At 43.8% G+C, this 15,708-nt stretch overlaps 1 protein-coding gene across 5 annotated transcripts; it reads right to left on the reverse strand.

Moving 5' to 3' along the window:
• Positions 1-412: 412 nt before the first annotated feature.
• SVBP (small vasohibin binding protein) lies at positions 413-12,415 on the reverse strand. Of its 5 annotated transcripts, XM_074307741.1 has the most exons (4): positions 12,171-12,411; positions 11,194-11,319; positions 8,686-8,795; positions 413-3,307 (listed from the first exon to the last, which is right to left on the reverse strand). In XM_074307741.1, exons 2-3 carry the CDS (start codon positions 11,305-11,307, stop codon positions 8,709-8,711), a joined length of 201 nt encoding a protein of 66 aa, XP_074163842.1. In that variant the 5' UTR covers positions 11,308-11,319; positions 12,171-12,411; the 3' UTR covers positions 413-3,307; positions 8,686-8,708. The 5 variants fall into 5 exon arrangements, with proteins under 5 accessions (XP_074163842.1, XP_074163843.1, XP_074163841.1 ...); XM_074307742.1 differs by lacking the exon at positions 413-3,307 and having other exon boundaries at positions 7,418-8,795; positions 12,144-12,415; XM_074307740.1 differs by lacking the exon at positions 413-3,307 and having other exon boundaries at positions 7,418-8,795; positions 12,171-12,348.
• Between the last annotated feature and the right edge of the window lie 3,293 nt (positions 12,416-15,708).

The following is a 15,708-nucleotide window of genomic DNA, read 5'->3' on the forward strand; positions in this document are numbered from 1 at the left end:
TGACTGTGAGCTCAATAGAGTCAACAGTGTGACATAGTAGCCAAAAGGTTGCAATCTTAGACAGCAAGACAATAGGCATGGCCACATTGACTAAAGAGGTTTAGCCTGAAGAAGAGGAGACTGGAGAAAGCACCTAACATGCTATATCAGGACCAGTTGGAGAAGTTAAGGATGTCTAGTCTGAAGAAGAGAACTGTTTTCAAGAATTTGAGGGGCCAGCCATCCTGAGACTCATTTTATTCACTTGTAAAATGGGTGTGATGATAGAATTACTATGAGGAAAACATTTCTTAACCTTGCCTTATAAATGAGATTTTAAAATACATATATATATATATACATATATATACATATATACATATATATATATATATATATACATATATACATATATATATATATATATAAAACATCCTCTTGTTCTACTGAGTGGATGGGATGAAAGATCACTAGAGGGGTTCAGTGAAGGTCTGAGTAAAAACTCCTGATTCTGATTGGGGGAGGACTCTGAAGTCAGTGTGTCCAAAAACACTAGACCAAATGCAAACCTTGGTCTCCTTCTTACTCCAACCTCTTCCCTGCCTTCTACTTCTGTCCTCTAATATTCAGTATATCAGACTCTAGCCTTCATTCTCATAATTGATTTCATTCTCCATCCCCACTACTTCCATAATTTATCCCCACATCTGATCCCATCCTCTATCAGCATAACTTCCTCCACTTTCTATCTCCATGCCTGCCATTATTATTTGCCCCATACCATTTATGTTACTCACTATCTGATGGACAGAGACATAGCTTAAGATAAAGATCCCACAGAGAAGCTGCTCTAAGGAAGACATTCATTTTAGGAATTTTAGGAAGTTCCCCAGGAGGTGGGAAAGTCTGAAGGTCCAGAGGTTCAAAGCCTTGGGCACACTTTTCATGTTGATTCCATTGTTGATCCTAGATTTCCCTGATTACATCAAGCCCTTCAGGTACTATGTAAAGAGTAGAAAGCTTCTGGTTAGGTTTTCCTGGAAGAATGCTGCAAATATTCTGTCCTACGCAACATGACTATGGGATTGTTTTTCATCTCCATTGTTTCCATGGGTGGGCAATGATCCTGGGGCTAAGGTGGCTATGGGGCTAAGGTCAGGGGCCAGAGGGTGGACACATTGCCTTGTCCAACACAAGCCCTGGTACGGGGTTCAGTCAGGAGACCTGTATTCTATGTCTGGTCTTGCCACATATTTCATAGGTGATCTTAGATCACTTCCTTTCTCTGGCCCTCAGTTTGATAACTGTAAAATGGGTTGGAGCAAATTATCTCTATGATTTTTTTGTAACTCTATAGTTCTTCATTTTCTTGTTTGTTATTTTTTTTCCTCAGAAAATCCCAATGTGCCATTTGGTTCCTTTTCAGTAGCTTTTTGATTAATGACCAGACAACTGAACATCTGCTCTACTTTGGGTGATGATTTTACACCCTATGTCTCAGAATAGTCCCCGCCTCATCTCCTTTAATCCTCTCTTAATATTTCTAATCCACCACATTTCCCATAGCCATAATAGACATGCTACCATTCCCTAAGTCACAGCATTATAGACTACATATAGAAGGTTCTGGAAGGGATTTTTGAAAAGAGCCAGCAAGTCCAAAGCACTCATTTTACCATATTCCCAGAGTCACCCCAAAGAGACTGAAGCAGTCTGAACTCAGGCCTTCCTGACTCTAAGCCTGAGCAAAATCAGAACCAAGAATACATTGTACACTGTAATAGCAAGATTGTGTAATGATCAACTATAAAAGACTTGGTTCTTCTCAGTTGTTCAGTGATCCAAGGTAATCCCAAAAATTTTGGATGGAAAAGGCCATCTGCATCCAGAGAGAAAACTATGGATATTGAATGTAAATAAACACATAATATTTTAACTTTTTTCAGTTATTTTTTCTTTTGTGATTTTCCTCTTTGATATTTTTCTCTCTCAACATTATTCATAGGGAAATGTGTTAAAGGAAAAAATAAATGTACATGTATAAGCAGAAAAAAAATTTTAAAGCACCAAAAAAAATTTAACTTCACACACTCAGGGTGGGGAGATGTAGCTAGACTACAATTTATGGAGAAAACTTGTTGTGGATCTTTAAAGGATGATGAATTCAGTGAGTCAAGAGTATGATAGGAAAGTTAAAAAGTGAACACAAGTTTAAGCTGTATTGAGAAGTATGGTGTCTAGAAGAAGACATGACAGTCTTCCTGGCCTCTGCCCTTACTAAATCACACCTGAAGCATTCTTTTTTCATTCTGGGCAAGATACTTTAGAGACAAGCTATAGAGGGTGCAGAGAAGGGTGAACAGGATGAGTGAAGGGGGAACTTTAAAATATGCCCAAAATGTTTAATGGAAGGAATTGAGGACATTTACCCTTGAGAAGAGGACTTGTATTTCAAGTGCTGTCATAGGGAAAAGGAATTAAACTTTTTTTGTTGTTGATTTTTTTTTTTATTCAGTCATATCCAACTTTCTGTGACCTCATTTAGGGTTTTCTTGGCAAAGACATTAGAGTGGTTTTCCATTCAGTTTTCTAGCTCCTTTTACAGGTGATGAAACTGAAGTACACAGGATTAGGTGACTTGTCTTACCTCCCACCTCTCTAAAAATTACAAGATAAAATTGGAGTGGTCTGCTTCTTGAGGTTTAAAGTGCCCTGATACAAGAGATCTTTGGCCAGTGCAGGAATGACTACATGATTTGTTAAGGATTCTTCCTCAGGCCATATTGAACTAGAAGCTCCAAGAGTTCTAAGCCTTATAAGTCTCTGGAGATGGGAGAGTCTGGGGTCTGCCCAGAGGTGGGAATTGACTCAATAGAACTTGTCAAAGGGAGCCTTCCTCAGTAAAACTGTGAAATCTCCAGGAGTTTGTCTTAGATACTTCTTCTCTAAAGATCCCTCTCCTTTTCCATTCCCAGTATCTATTCTGTGTCCAAACAAATTGCACAAAGTCTAGTCCTCCCACCCTATGTATCAATGTTAGTGGCAATTAATGTGCTGCCTCTCCAAGAGCTGACACCTTTCAAGAAGTGAACATTGAGGAGTCAAAAAAAAAAAGCATCTCTAATAGTGGAATTGAAGATGTAACAAGCAGTAGGGGAAATAGTCTTGTATATGTGGCTGGAAGAGCAGGGAAGGGGGAGGGCAAAGTTGAACCCTCTGATCCCTCTTTCATAAGAAATGCCAAGTATCCATGTTCATGTCAATCTCCTGGGAATGGCTGTCTTATCCCAGGCTCTACCTTCCTGTGAGGGAGCCAGGCTGATCCAGTCTAGATTAGGGAATAGAGATGAAAGAATAAAGCAAGGATTAGCATGGACAATGAAAGATGACCCAGTCCTCTAATGAACAACTAGACTTCTATTCTTTAGAATGTTTATTTGATAGTAAAACATTATCTTCATATGAATTGTTTTGTCATATTATTTCTACCCTGGAAACTACTGAAGCCTGAACACAACCAGAGCAAACTGATCTTCATGGATAGGTCAGACATATATACATGTGTGTCTATGGGGACAAGGGACAGATGAATAGAAGTGTCCACTGACTTCACACTTTCATTATGGTTCAGAATGGGCTTAAAGCCAGGCAACCTAACTTCAAAATTCTCACTCTTTCTCTCTCTGGGCCTAACTTTTTCCATCAACAAAATGGTGGAGGAATGGGGGACAATGACTTTTAAGGCCATTTTCAGCTCTGTCTTCCAAAGGGCTTCCTATTCCCTAGAAGGGTCTTTGATCTTGAGAACAGAACTCACATCCCACCAAAGAGCACTGTCTTTTTCCTAGAAAAGTGAAAAAAAAGTTCTAGATTCACATTCACAGATTAAGACTCTTTGAGCCCTTGGACCTTTTTGGATCCTTCATAATGATCTCTAGGATGATTCCTGAGCACCCTTTCTGATCTTCTAGGAGCTGCAAGGATGCCTTTTTCTGGCCCACAAACCATATCAGTCAGGGCCTGACTGGACTTAATTCTCTAAATCTTCTTAGACCTGCTAAGGCCTATCCCTGCCTGGTGAAGTGCTATAAAGATGTGCCCACTAGCAAGGACAAACCCTCTCCCCCCTTATTTGTGTGCTGGTTGGCAAAAGGGAAGGGGCAGGAGCAGGATTCAGAGCCAGAATACTTGACAGAGAGTAAGGATCACATTAGATGGTGAGATGCAGGCAGAATATGGGGCTTGATATGGCTCAGAGATTAAGACTGATTGCTTAACGTTGCTCTAGGTGCAGGTTATTGTTCCAGTTGTATCTCACTCCGTGAATCTGCTGAGGTTTTCTTGGCAGATACTGGAGAAGTTTGCCATTTCCCTCTCCAGCTTATTTTATCAATGAGAAAACTCAAGTAAACTGCATTAAGTGACCAGCCCAAAGTCACACAGCTAATACCTGAGGCCATTTTTGAACTCCGGAAGATGAATCCTTCCTTTAGAGGTTCTACCTACCATACCACGTAGCCAAACTTTAATAGAGAGATAGTTTAAACATTTTCCAGGCTGGAGAGATCTAGACCTTGCTGTGATGTGGCTTCCTAGAAGTGAGGATATTCCTAGATCAGGGGTTCTTAAGCTGGGGTCTTTGAACTCATTTTAAAAATATTTTGATTACTGTATTACAATATAATTGGTTTCCTTTATGATTTTATGTATTTTACTTTATTCTGAGACCACCCTGGTTTCATCAGATGGTGCCCTACAGAGTCCGTGACAGAAAAAAAGAACCTAGTTCTAGGTTTAGATGGAGAATTCCACAGGCTCAGCACAAACCAATTCATGTTACTGATGCTAAAAGCTGCTAACAATGATGTGTAATGCTTCCTGGGACACTTAAATAAAACACCTCTATACTTTAGGTATCCACAGAAAAGACAGGACATGCCAACAGGCTTTCCCAGCACTATTCAGGCTTTACAGGAATGGATGGCTACCTAGTTCACTTAAAGTATTGAGATGTGATTTCTCCCTGGGCCTTCTCAGAGAAAAGACATCTCTGTAGCTGGGTGTATCATTTGCTTTGGAGCTCTTTGTTGAAGGCAAAGGGCCAGTGGTGAGTGTCCAAGGACACAATTGCACATGTTCCCTCTTGCTTATAGCCCCATCTCCAAGCTTCCCCAGGATCTGTAGTGCTATCCAATTTCAGCATCTCTTCTACTGGCCTGGTTTATGACAGGACTGAGGCCATCAATTCTGCTTTTCTGACAGGGTCCCTAACCCTGGCCAACCAGCAAGTTGTAGACTAAAAGCAAGCTGTAGACTAAAAGCAAGCCCATCTCCAATGCTACAACCTCCTTCCTGAGGCAAATTCTATAGCTCCTGAGACTTAGCCCTCCAAGAGCTATTGTCTGTTCTAGAAGGGACACTGGTTTTAGGGGAGAGAAAAGCATGCTCTTGGGCAGATAATCCTATCATAGGGATTCTTTTCACGTACCAGGGACTATCCTGCCCTAAGGCAACAATCTACTCCTTCACAACTTGTCCTGACAATGGACTTTCCCTAGAATACTTCCATCCCCAGAATAAAATTCTGGAGTCCATTTTTTTTTTTTTAATTCATTTTTCCAAATTATCCCCTCACTCCCTCCACTCCCTCCCCCCCTCCCCCCATGGCAGGTAATCCCATTGGAGTCCATTTTTTAAAGGTGATTTCTATCTTGGATGAGTGAAAATCTACAGTTTAAATAAAATGAAGCTGTTGCACTGTGAGACTAAAATCCATTCTGGGCCAGGAGTGACTGATACCAGGATCTCACTGAATTAGGCAGTAGAGGCAAGCCAACTTACCTTCTCTGCATCATCACTGTCCATGACAGCTCTTCTCTTGGTCCCAGGACCTTGTAGTCCAATCCCATCCTTCCCATCCACTCTTTCCCATTTTACCACTCCTATGCTAGCATTGGCAATCACATGTTCATTCTTATTGCTGGCTCCTGTGTGCCCAGGGTTGAGAAGGCACCTCCCCCTACCACAAAATTCCATTACTCTTATCAGGATCTCCCTCCTGTCTATATCTTCCATTTGCCTTCCCTATTCATTATGGACTAGGCAGTGAGCCTTAGATTAAAGGTCTAAGCTTACCCAGCATAAAACTCTCTTTACATAATCTTTAGGTCCCTAAATAGTAGAGCAGACCTGGTGATCAATCACAGGAGTTTGTGTATTCATGTGTCTTGGTGCTGGTCTTCCCAGCCACTCCTGCCCTTTCCTTCCAGGTTTGCTGGGATTTCATGGAGAGTATAGTTCATAATACAATCCTTAAGTAATCTTGAACATTTTAGGAAATTAAAATGAAAAACTGGGGAGGTAGAGAGAGGGTAGTAGACTGTGAAAGTGGTAGCCATGTGAGTCTTAGTCCCTGTAGGCTTGGGTTTTTTCTTTCAGGTGTTCTGGTGTTCACTCTCTGAATCCTTTCTGCCATTTGGTTTGAGCCACCTCTTATAGCTTCTTTCCAATTACCATATGGGGCAGGGTAGCTCCAGCACCAATAACTTGTTTACCAGACACGTCCTTTGCTTTCAGTGAAGAAGTCAATGTGTTCCATCATGCTACACCTAATCCTCAATAAACCTTTTTCAAATGATTTAGGTGAGCCTGAGTATGGAATCACAAATCAGAGTAAAGGACTTTTAAGATTTTTGCCATTTTTTCAGGATTCTCCATCCCTCCCCTACCACTTTAGAGAAATACTAATCTGGATTTTAAGAATTTCCTTTACTTATGTGGGAGGGCTACACTGGGAAAAGAATACTGGTGATTTAAATGCCTTGGAAAGGTATGACAAGCCAGTTGTTTTATAAGCCCCACTTCTTCTCCCAACACAATCATTACAGCTGTGATTCTGTCTTACTTGGTGCTTATTCCTGGTTGCCATGTAGAGAAGAGAGGTAAATAAGACATGGTCAGTCCAGAAATAGTTGAATGGCTTATAAGGCCACCACAACATTAGTGTTTAGAAGGCTGCATTCATGTTATTTAAAAATGCCAAATCTCAGGGACATTAAACAAGTTTGGGATATTGTCACATGACTTATTGCTCAGTATCCCAGAAGGAGGAGTCCCTGGATGAGTAGAGAAGGTTCTGCCTCACATGCAGAGGCCTATTTCTTTTTGCTTTGGAGCAGCACCTTCTAACACCAAAAAGATGCACCAGTTCCCAGCTCATCATGGTTACAAGCCAGGCCATGGAAGAGAAGCTAACAAAGACAATCTCCAACTTACCAATGGATTTTGCTCCATGATTCTACAAGTTGGTTGTTTGCAAATTGGCACATTCTCCATAAAAGTAATGTTGCATTCCTAAGAGATCCTACAAAAGCCCATTCAATCTATAATCATCTGAATTATAAAATATAACAGAAGATGACTATCATTTGTAACATTATTTCCATGTGAAAATTTATTCCAAGTTTCAATTTGCAAATGCTAGATCACATCTCCTCCAGGCACAACCTTGGCAGAAAGGAATGAGCTGAGACTTTCCCTTTATCTCTTGCCACCCTCTCTCAGAGCTGCAAAACTAAGACTGGGGCATAGAGGAAATAGGGAAGTAGGCAATAAGACATTCCAGAACATCTGGTGATTTTACTGAGAAGCTGAGCCTTGTTAGTCTGTACTCCTTGGAGGACACTAGAATCTTCCACACATTTTCACCTTGTTTATCTCAGGGTGACTTTTTTCTTATCTACATTCTCACAAACCATTTCTAATAAACAAGCCCTTGTTCCTATATCTTGAAAAAAGACAATTTCCTCTTCCCCAATATCAGAAAATAGATAAACCTGAGGTACTAAACTTAGAAAGGTTTAGGTAGAAATGATCATTTCTGTTACACTTGTTAGAAACAAATGAGAGTAGGAGAGATTAAATTGACTGTCCCAAAAACTTTGGATAGGTGGCTGGCTGATTCTTGAGGGGCCAATCAGGATCTACATCTCACTGTTTAATTTCTAGGGCTGCTGCCTTTACTCCCAAATGGCACTAAAAACGCACCCTCCTTTTGTGACCAGTCTGATAGGTGTCCATTTGTGAGGGTAAAAGAAGAAATCCGGCTTTGAGGTTTACAGTGAGGATTCACACCAATCTGGGCCAATGACCCAGATATTTAAACTCATTCAGCAGCATTCTCATCACCCCCAAAAACCTAACAGCTGGAAATAGCTGCAGATGATGAGCAACAACTAGCAATGGATAGGGAAGGAGGCAAGAGGAAAATTTCATCAACAGATGATGTGTTCTTTCTAGGATACTGAGTACTCTGGGTTTTCTTTGCCCATAAAAACATTTTTTACCCACTGAAACTTCAGCCTCAATGATTTGACCATCCAAGCTAAGGCTTAGACAAGCAAGCCTTGAATTTGTAGTTTATTTTCTTGGAAAAAAGAGAAAGTCCCACAACAAATTCTGACTTTCTTCCCCACTCTCCACTCCCAGTTCAAACAACTGAAACTGGGGGGGAAAAAAGTTCAGAAAAATGATGCTAACCTGAGGAAGACAGGGATAGATGAAGAAGCAGTCACAGAAAGTAGCAAATTCAGATTTATCCAACTTTAAAAAGTACATAAATCTGTGTCTCTACATTTGTACGGCCCAAAGTGAGCCGTCTCTGAAGAACTGGTTACAAAGGTCATGACCCAAGCCTCAGGGTCCCACCTGGTCTTAATGAAGGGGAGAGCTCATTCTCTTGGAGGCTGCATCTGCTTACAGAACTCATCAAATTGCTGCTGCTCCAGCTCCGTCATTACTCTGTTGAGAGCATAAATCTGAAGGGAAGAGAAAGATGGCAGAGAAAAAGTAAGGTCATCATGTAATATTGGCAAGGGGCTTTGTGAAATGGCCTCTTTACAAATAAGCCTGGAAGATAAGAGCTTCCCAGCTGTGACAAAAGGGGAAAAGATGAGATCACTTTTTAGGTGAAAACACAGTCCGGATGGACTTTTGTAAGGTAGGGGCTACTGATGTTACTCTCGATCTACCCATGAAGAGCCTGAGGCTTGGAGCGAGGAGGCCCCCGTTGTTCAGTACAGGTCAGAGATCCTATAGGAAGAAATCCAAGGCAAGGAGATAAAGACTCAGCAATTACACTGGGAAGGAGCATGCAGAAAGTGAAGGCTGACCTTGTACCAAAACTGGCAACAGTAGTTAAAAATAACATAACCGAATGTGGAGGACAAGGAGAAAAGGCAGAACTGTCACATTTTGAGAGAACCTGGCAACATATGAAGATTTATAAAACCTATTCTATCATATGACCCAGCGATTGCACTCGAACCATCAGGATCATCGCCTAAAGATGTTATTTTAAAGGGAAAAAAAGACTTATTTATGCAAACACATTCAAAGCAGTTTTATTTATAATAAGAGTGAAAACTGGAAATATGACTCCTGGGGAAAGGCTGAATAAACTAGCCTGATACAACATGCTCACTGAACCATAGAGATTATTAAAAGAGAGACAGGGAAAAGAAAGCAAAATTGGCTCCCAGCAACTATAACTGCATAAAAATAACAGCAAGAAAATCTGATCAGAATAGATAAAAATAGATGGGGAAACTCTTTTCCTTTGAAGCAAACTTTTGTTAAGAGTTTGCAGATTCATTCTTTAGGGCTGTTTGTGAAAATTGTTTTAAAAATACTGTGATGAACAATAACAGCAAAAAGCTGTTACTCATCTAGATTTCCCTTTCTCCTGTGACCTATAGACTCCTGGTATTAGTTCCTGGATCATCAAATTTCTGGTTATAGGTCGCCGGCCAGAGGTGACTCCCAAAAGGCAAAGTGTTTATGTCCAACAGAACCCAGTGACTTTAAAAGGCCAACAATTTGGGAACAGGTGAAGAAATCATATTTTACAAATGTAATGGAATATTATTTTGTTGCCCAAAATAACAAAAGGGCTAATTTCAGAGAAACCTAATTAGATTTGTGTGAACTGATGCTTAGTGAAGTGAGAACAAGAACAATGAATAAATAACTTTAAAACATTTCAGCATGGGTGGCTAGGTGGGGCAGGGGATAGAGCACTGAAGTCAGGAAGACCCGAGTTCAAATCTAGACTCAGACACTTAACTAGTTGTGTGACTCTGGGCAAGTCAAAACCAAACAAAAAGGTCTCACAGAATATCAGTAATATAAAGCAGACCGGGATAAAGGTGCATGAGGGCTCCATGTATTATTTTACCAAACCTTTATGAGGTTCTTACTGGTGGCCCTGCTCCAGGTGGTCATGGCTATTCCGCAGCAGAGGAACCTCCCCGCTGCGGGGCTGGGAGCGCTGAGGAAGGCTGCACTGCTGGTGCGGAGCGGCTCTGGGGTCCCCATCTTTGAGAAGGGCAGTGGTAGGAGTGCCCGCACCAAAATGTTACAGGGAAGAGGTGTGAGGGCAGAGGCCCACGTTCCTGCTGAGGGCTTCCTCGGGCCCTTGGGAGCAAACAGAGGCCGAAGCAGACACCAAGCGGACGAAGCGGGCACGGCCTGAGCCGGCATCTGGTCTGCACGGGGCGGGGACGGAAGCCCCCCCTTCCTGGGGCCAGGATGAATAGCGAAGGGCCGAAGGCTTGTGGACAGTGGAGAGCTGCGGTGTGTCTACGTAAGTCAGAGGAGGACTGACACAAGTGCCCCCAGGGCAATGGCCCCGGGGAGGAGGCTTCCAGCCGAAGCGGAGTTAGGGGTTGGGGTGGGACACTCATCTTCCTAAGTTGTTTCCATGGGGCAGTCTCGACTAGAGTGAAGGAAGGGGTGAGAAAAGGGAAATGGAGACGGCGGCAGGGACTTTAAAAGGAGGAGAAAGAAAGGGAGCCTTCCGGCAGGATGGGGGGTTTGGCAGGGCTCTAGAATCCATGGAAGGGGATTACTTGTAAAAGGGCTAGAAAGACCAAAGGCCGGAGGGGTGACATCTGATTTGACAAAGCGGGAGCCCCGGAAATTCGCTGAGAGGGAGTAGACGAAGGCCTCTCGGCCACAGCGTGGAAGGGGCGCTAAGGAGCAGCGTGGGGCAGGAGACGAGGCGGCCCATGGGAGAGAGCGCAGGTCTCCCGTCCGCACCTTCTGCGGGAGTTCGCAGGCTCTGGGCAGTGACGTCACCCAGTTTGCCTCAGTTTCCTCATCTGTTAAAGGGCCACCCAAGAGGCCCTGGCGGGGCCGCGCACGGGCGGGGCTCACCTCGGCCCTCTGTCTCTGCTTCAGTTCCTGTTGAGCCGATCTCTGCCTGGCCTTCTCTATTCGGTTCACAGTCTCCTTCACTTTGGGTTTTTCTTTCCGACCAGAAGACTCCATGCCTTACCTTTTCTGCAATTCAAGCACAGAGTTGACCCGGGCAGAGCTTTGTTATTGGGGGGAGGGGCCTCCGCGGCAGACCCCGACCCCATCCCCCCCAACCTGGCAAGGGACCCGGAGATCAGAGACTGAGGACTGACACCGGCGACTTCAGCCGGTCCCAAGTCCCGCCTCTTACGGACGAGGAAGCGGACCCGGGAGGGGCGGGCTCTGGTCTCTAAGATAAAGGGCCCGCCCCTCCGGACTCACAGCCGGCGTCCTCTCGGCGCTCGTCTGCGCGGCAGGCTCGGGCCACAGCTTCCACTCCAAGCTCCCCTCCTCCGGGGCGCCCACAGCCCGGCGCCTCTCCTGGGGTCAATCATCCCCTCCCCCAGCTGTCCTGCTCCCCCTGTTACCTCAGCCCACCTCTATCCACGCGCGCCCCTTCCTCCCTTCCAGCTGTTCTTTCACCCCTCCCCCGAGGGCGGCTCTGCTCCCAATTCTATCCCCACCTCCCGCAGTAATACTCCCAGCCCCTTTCCCCCCACCACGAGTGGCAGTTCTCCCGACCAATCCTCCCTCCCCCCCGCGGCTGTCCTCTCCGTTCCACTCCCCCGCCCCCCGCTGCTACGGCTGTTCTCTCTTCCCTCCCTCCCCCCCGATCCCCCAATCTCCCCGGCCTCCAGACAGGGCTGGGGGCCGCGGTCCTCCAGCTCTTTGTCCAGGTCCGCGGGGTTTCGGATACGGCCAGAGCAGCTGGGCGAAAACTACGCCTTCCGCCCCGCCGCCAGCTCCCGCCGCTGGATTCTCCCCTTCCACTACATCCAGGGTCACAAGCTCTCCCCGCCCCTCCTTACCCAGGCCGCCCCCGGGGCAACTCCTACCTCCCTCCCTGGGCAAAATGTTGAGGAGAGGGGCGGGGCACTCGATCCAATCGCGAATTCGGAATTCGATTCCTCCCCCTTGCCTGGAGAAGAAAGAAGCGAACAAGAGGGGTGGGGGAGGGGGAGGGGAAGAAGCTTGCACGCGCTGTCCCGGAGCTGGCTGGGGGAGGGGCTGGGAGCGCGCGCGCACGGTCGCGCGGAAGGAGAGAAGCATGCGCACTGAGCTATTGAGGGGAGGATCGCGGGGCAGTCTTTGAAAGGCTCTGGTGGAAGCCTTTGAGAAAACCCTGGGAGAGGGAGCAGTACTTGAGGGTCACCGGGAAGAGGGGAAGAATCAAGCCAATAGTCCTAGACTCGGAGCCGGAAAAGACTCCTCTTTTCCCCTTCCCCTCCCCTCTTCCCTCCTTCCCCTCCCCTCTCCCTTCTTCCCCTCCCCCCTCAGTCATCCAGCCCCAGCTATCCCTGCCCCTATCCCTGTGTCTGACCAGCCGTGTCCAGGTCTGTCTAGAGACCTTTAGTGACTGGACAATCCCTAGGTTAGAGGCCGCCCCGAGTTTGAGAACTGACGCGTGCACGAGCCATGCAACCCTGGGCGTGTCCATTACACTCTGCCTCAGTTTCCTCATCTGTAAATGGGAGAGGAGACGGTTGTTCGTCGGGTCCCTCCCAGCTCTAAATCTGCTCCTTCATCCCCCTTTGAAAAACTTCGTTAGGAACGTTTTTCTTAGAGACCAAATCCACCTTTCTGAGAGGTTTTTTTTTTTTTTTTTTTTTAAATCCATTGCTTCTTTTTCTGCTTTCTGGGCCCAAGCAATCCAGCAAAAACACTTCCTGCTCGCCACAGGCGAGGGACGCCATGTTCTGCCCCTCGGGGACCTCGATGCACTCTGGGGGGACGGAGCAGATCATCTCTTTCCCCATCAGAGCAGCTAAAGGCCAAACGTTTTCTCTCCCTTCAGTCACTCCTATAATTTTCAGATTTGTCCTTATCCTGGTCACCTACTATTCCATGTACTTCATCCCAATTCAAAACTGGATCCCCCCATACTCTTCTCTATCTTCGCTCCCTTCTCCAAGAGAGGAACTGCATATTTCTTTCAATACTTTTTTTTTTTTTGCATTTTTTAAAAATTGAAGTTTTTTTTAATTTTCAGAACATATGCAAGGATAATTTTTCAACACCGACCCTTGCAAAACCTTGTGTTCCAATTTTCTCCCCTTCCCCCTCCCCTAGATAGCAAGTAATCCAATATATGTTAAACATGGTAAAAATATGTTAACTCAATAGAGGCCACATATTTATACAATTATCTTGCTGCACAAGAAAAATCCGATAAAAAAAAGGAAAAAATAAGAAAAAATAAAATTCAAGCAAACCACAGCAAAAAAAATGAAAAATTTTGTTTGGTCCACCCACAGTTCCCACAGTTCTCTTTCTGAGTGTAGATGGCTCTCATCATGGCCTGTCTTTCAATGCTTCTGATGCTACTTTTGTGCACAGCACACTACCAGTCTTGGCTACTTGAAAGGGTCCCTCTATACCCACAAATCCAAATCTGCCTCAGCCCACTCATATTCTGCTGCTGCTTTTTTGGCCCCAGCTGAAATTCAATCTACCTTTAGTTTTTGATAACGCACCTCCCCCCCATTTGGACATGCTCAAAACCAAACAATTTCCCTGTCTTCCTTCTGTCTCCACACTTCCATTTCCCAAGATACCAAGATTATTCTCATTTTCTAAAACTGGAGAGCAAATGGAAAAACAACTGGAATGCAGGAGTCATTAACAGTGAAAAATGTGATTTCACAGATGTGGACATTTTAATTCAACAGTGCAGACCACACCTCACAAATAGTTTTATTGGATGTCATAACAAGGGGGGGAAAAGTAATCTTTGATTGCAATATTGGGAAATGAGCCTAGCTCAAGTTGGCTAACCTATTGCACAAAATTGAGCCAGATTTTAAGCCTTCTCAGCGGAGACCACTAAAGCTCACATTTCACTAATGTAGCATCAATTTATAAAACGGAATTTATAAATTCTATAACATGAACTAAAATCTCTTGGGTCGTTATTTAGCTGAAGAAGGAAAAGATGAAGTAAGCTGAAGTAGAAATGGAGCTGAAGGAAAGGTAAAAATTGGATAACATTTAGCAAGAGCTTCCCTTATTGCTTTCATTGACTTGTCCACCATTCATATGTCTACCTCCTAACTTTCCTGGCTTCCTCCAAGTGCCTGATAAAATCCCATCAAGAAACCTTCCCTGATTTGCATCCTGGTTCCTTCCCTCTGGGATTATTGCAATTTATCCAGTTTGTATATCTTGTTATTTTTGTTTTCTCCACTAAATTGTGAGCTTCTCTAGAGCAGGCATTGTTTTTACCTTTCTTTGTATCCTAAGTGCTGTGCATATTGTAAGCCCTTGATGTATTTCCATGGCTCAGAGTAAAGTAGTTTTAATACATTATGACAGCATGAGTTCTATCAGTCAAGCCTGCAAAGCTATTGCAATAGTGATCTCGTGATTTTGAATAAGATCAGGGAATTTGGTTAGGTAGAGACCCAATCCAAATACAGCTTGGCAAAATGCCTCTCTGGGCTTAATGATTTACAAAAGGCATATTGTATCCTGTCCTAAAATGAAATAAAAAGACAGGTAGTTTTTTGTTTGGAAAAATGCCTACTTTCTAGAATGGGGAATTTGGCCACTTGGAAAATAGCCTGAATTTGGCCTCAGTAAAGAATAGGAACTTATATTTAGCCAGAAGGATTTCTGAGTCAATATTCTGGAATGGCAATCTCAGTACAATTCCATGTGGTGGTTTGGTAGGAAAGAAAAATCCATTTTAGCACTGAAAAGTGAAGCAAACTTTGGAAAATTTTAGAGAAAAATTGAAAGGGAATAGTGATTACAAGAAGCCTACAGATGCATACTAAGGAACAAGACACTAGACATCCAACAAAGCAAAATAGCCCAACAACAAATAAATTCAGCCTGGCACACGGAAGAACTGGAAAAATAAGATTTTTTAAAAGACATCATACCTGCACAAATTGATAAAATTAACTTTCTGAATTTAGTTCTGTTCAAGTTAGGGACCTACTCAGTGACAGTCACTGTTGTTGGTGCTGGGATTACAAAGATAAAATCAAAATGGACCTTGCATTCAAAGAAGTTTTTATTCTATTAAACTTCCAAAGCTTTAGCCTGTGAGATCCTGGAAGGTAGCACTGTGTTTTACCTTTCTTTTGTATCTGCAGTGCTTGTAACATAACACATAATAGGTGCTTAATAAATGCTAGCTGATTGACTAAAGACCAGAAGGAGAAGCAGCATCATATAATGGATAGAACATGGGAAAAGGAATCAAATGACTTTGGTCACTGTTACTTATCTTCTATTTCTGTGATTTCAGGTAAGTGTTTAATTTCTTAAGGTCTTCATACATAAACTGAGGGTTTGGATTTAATGGCTCTGTCTCCTTTCAGTTCTAAATCCTATGATCCTGTAAACTTATCAATGAATACTCCATTT

Source organism: Sminthopsis crassicaudata, chromosome 3 (genome assembly GCF_048593235.1).
Source record: "Sminthopsis crassicaudata isolate SCR6 chromosome 3, ASM4859323v1, whole genome shotgun sequence".
NCBI lineage: Eukaryota > Metazoa > Chordata > Mammalia > Dasyuromorphia > Dasyuridae > Sminthopsis > Sminthopsis crassicaudata.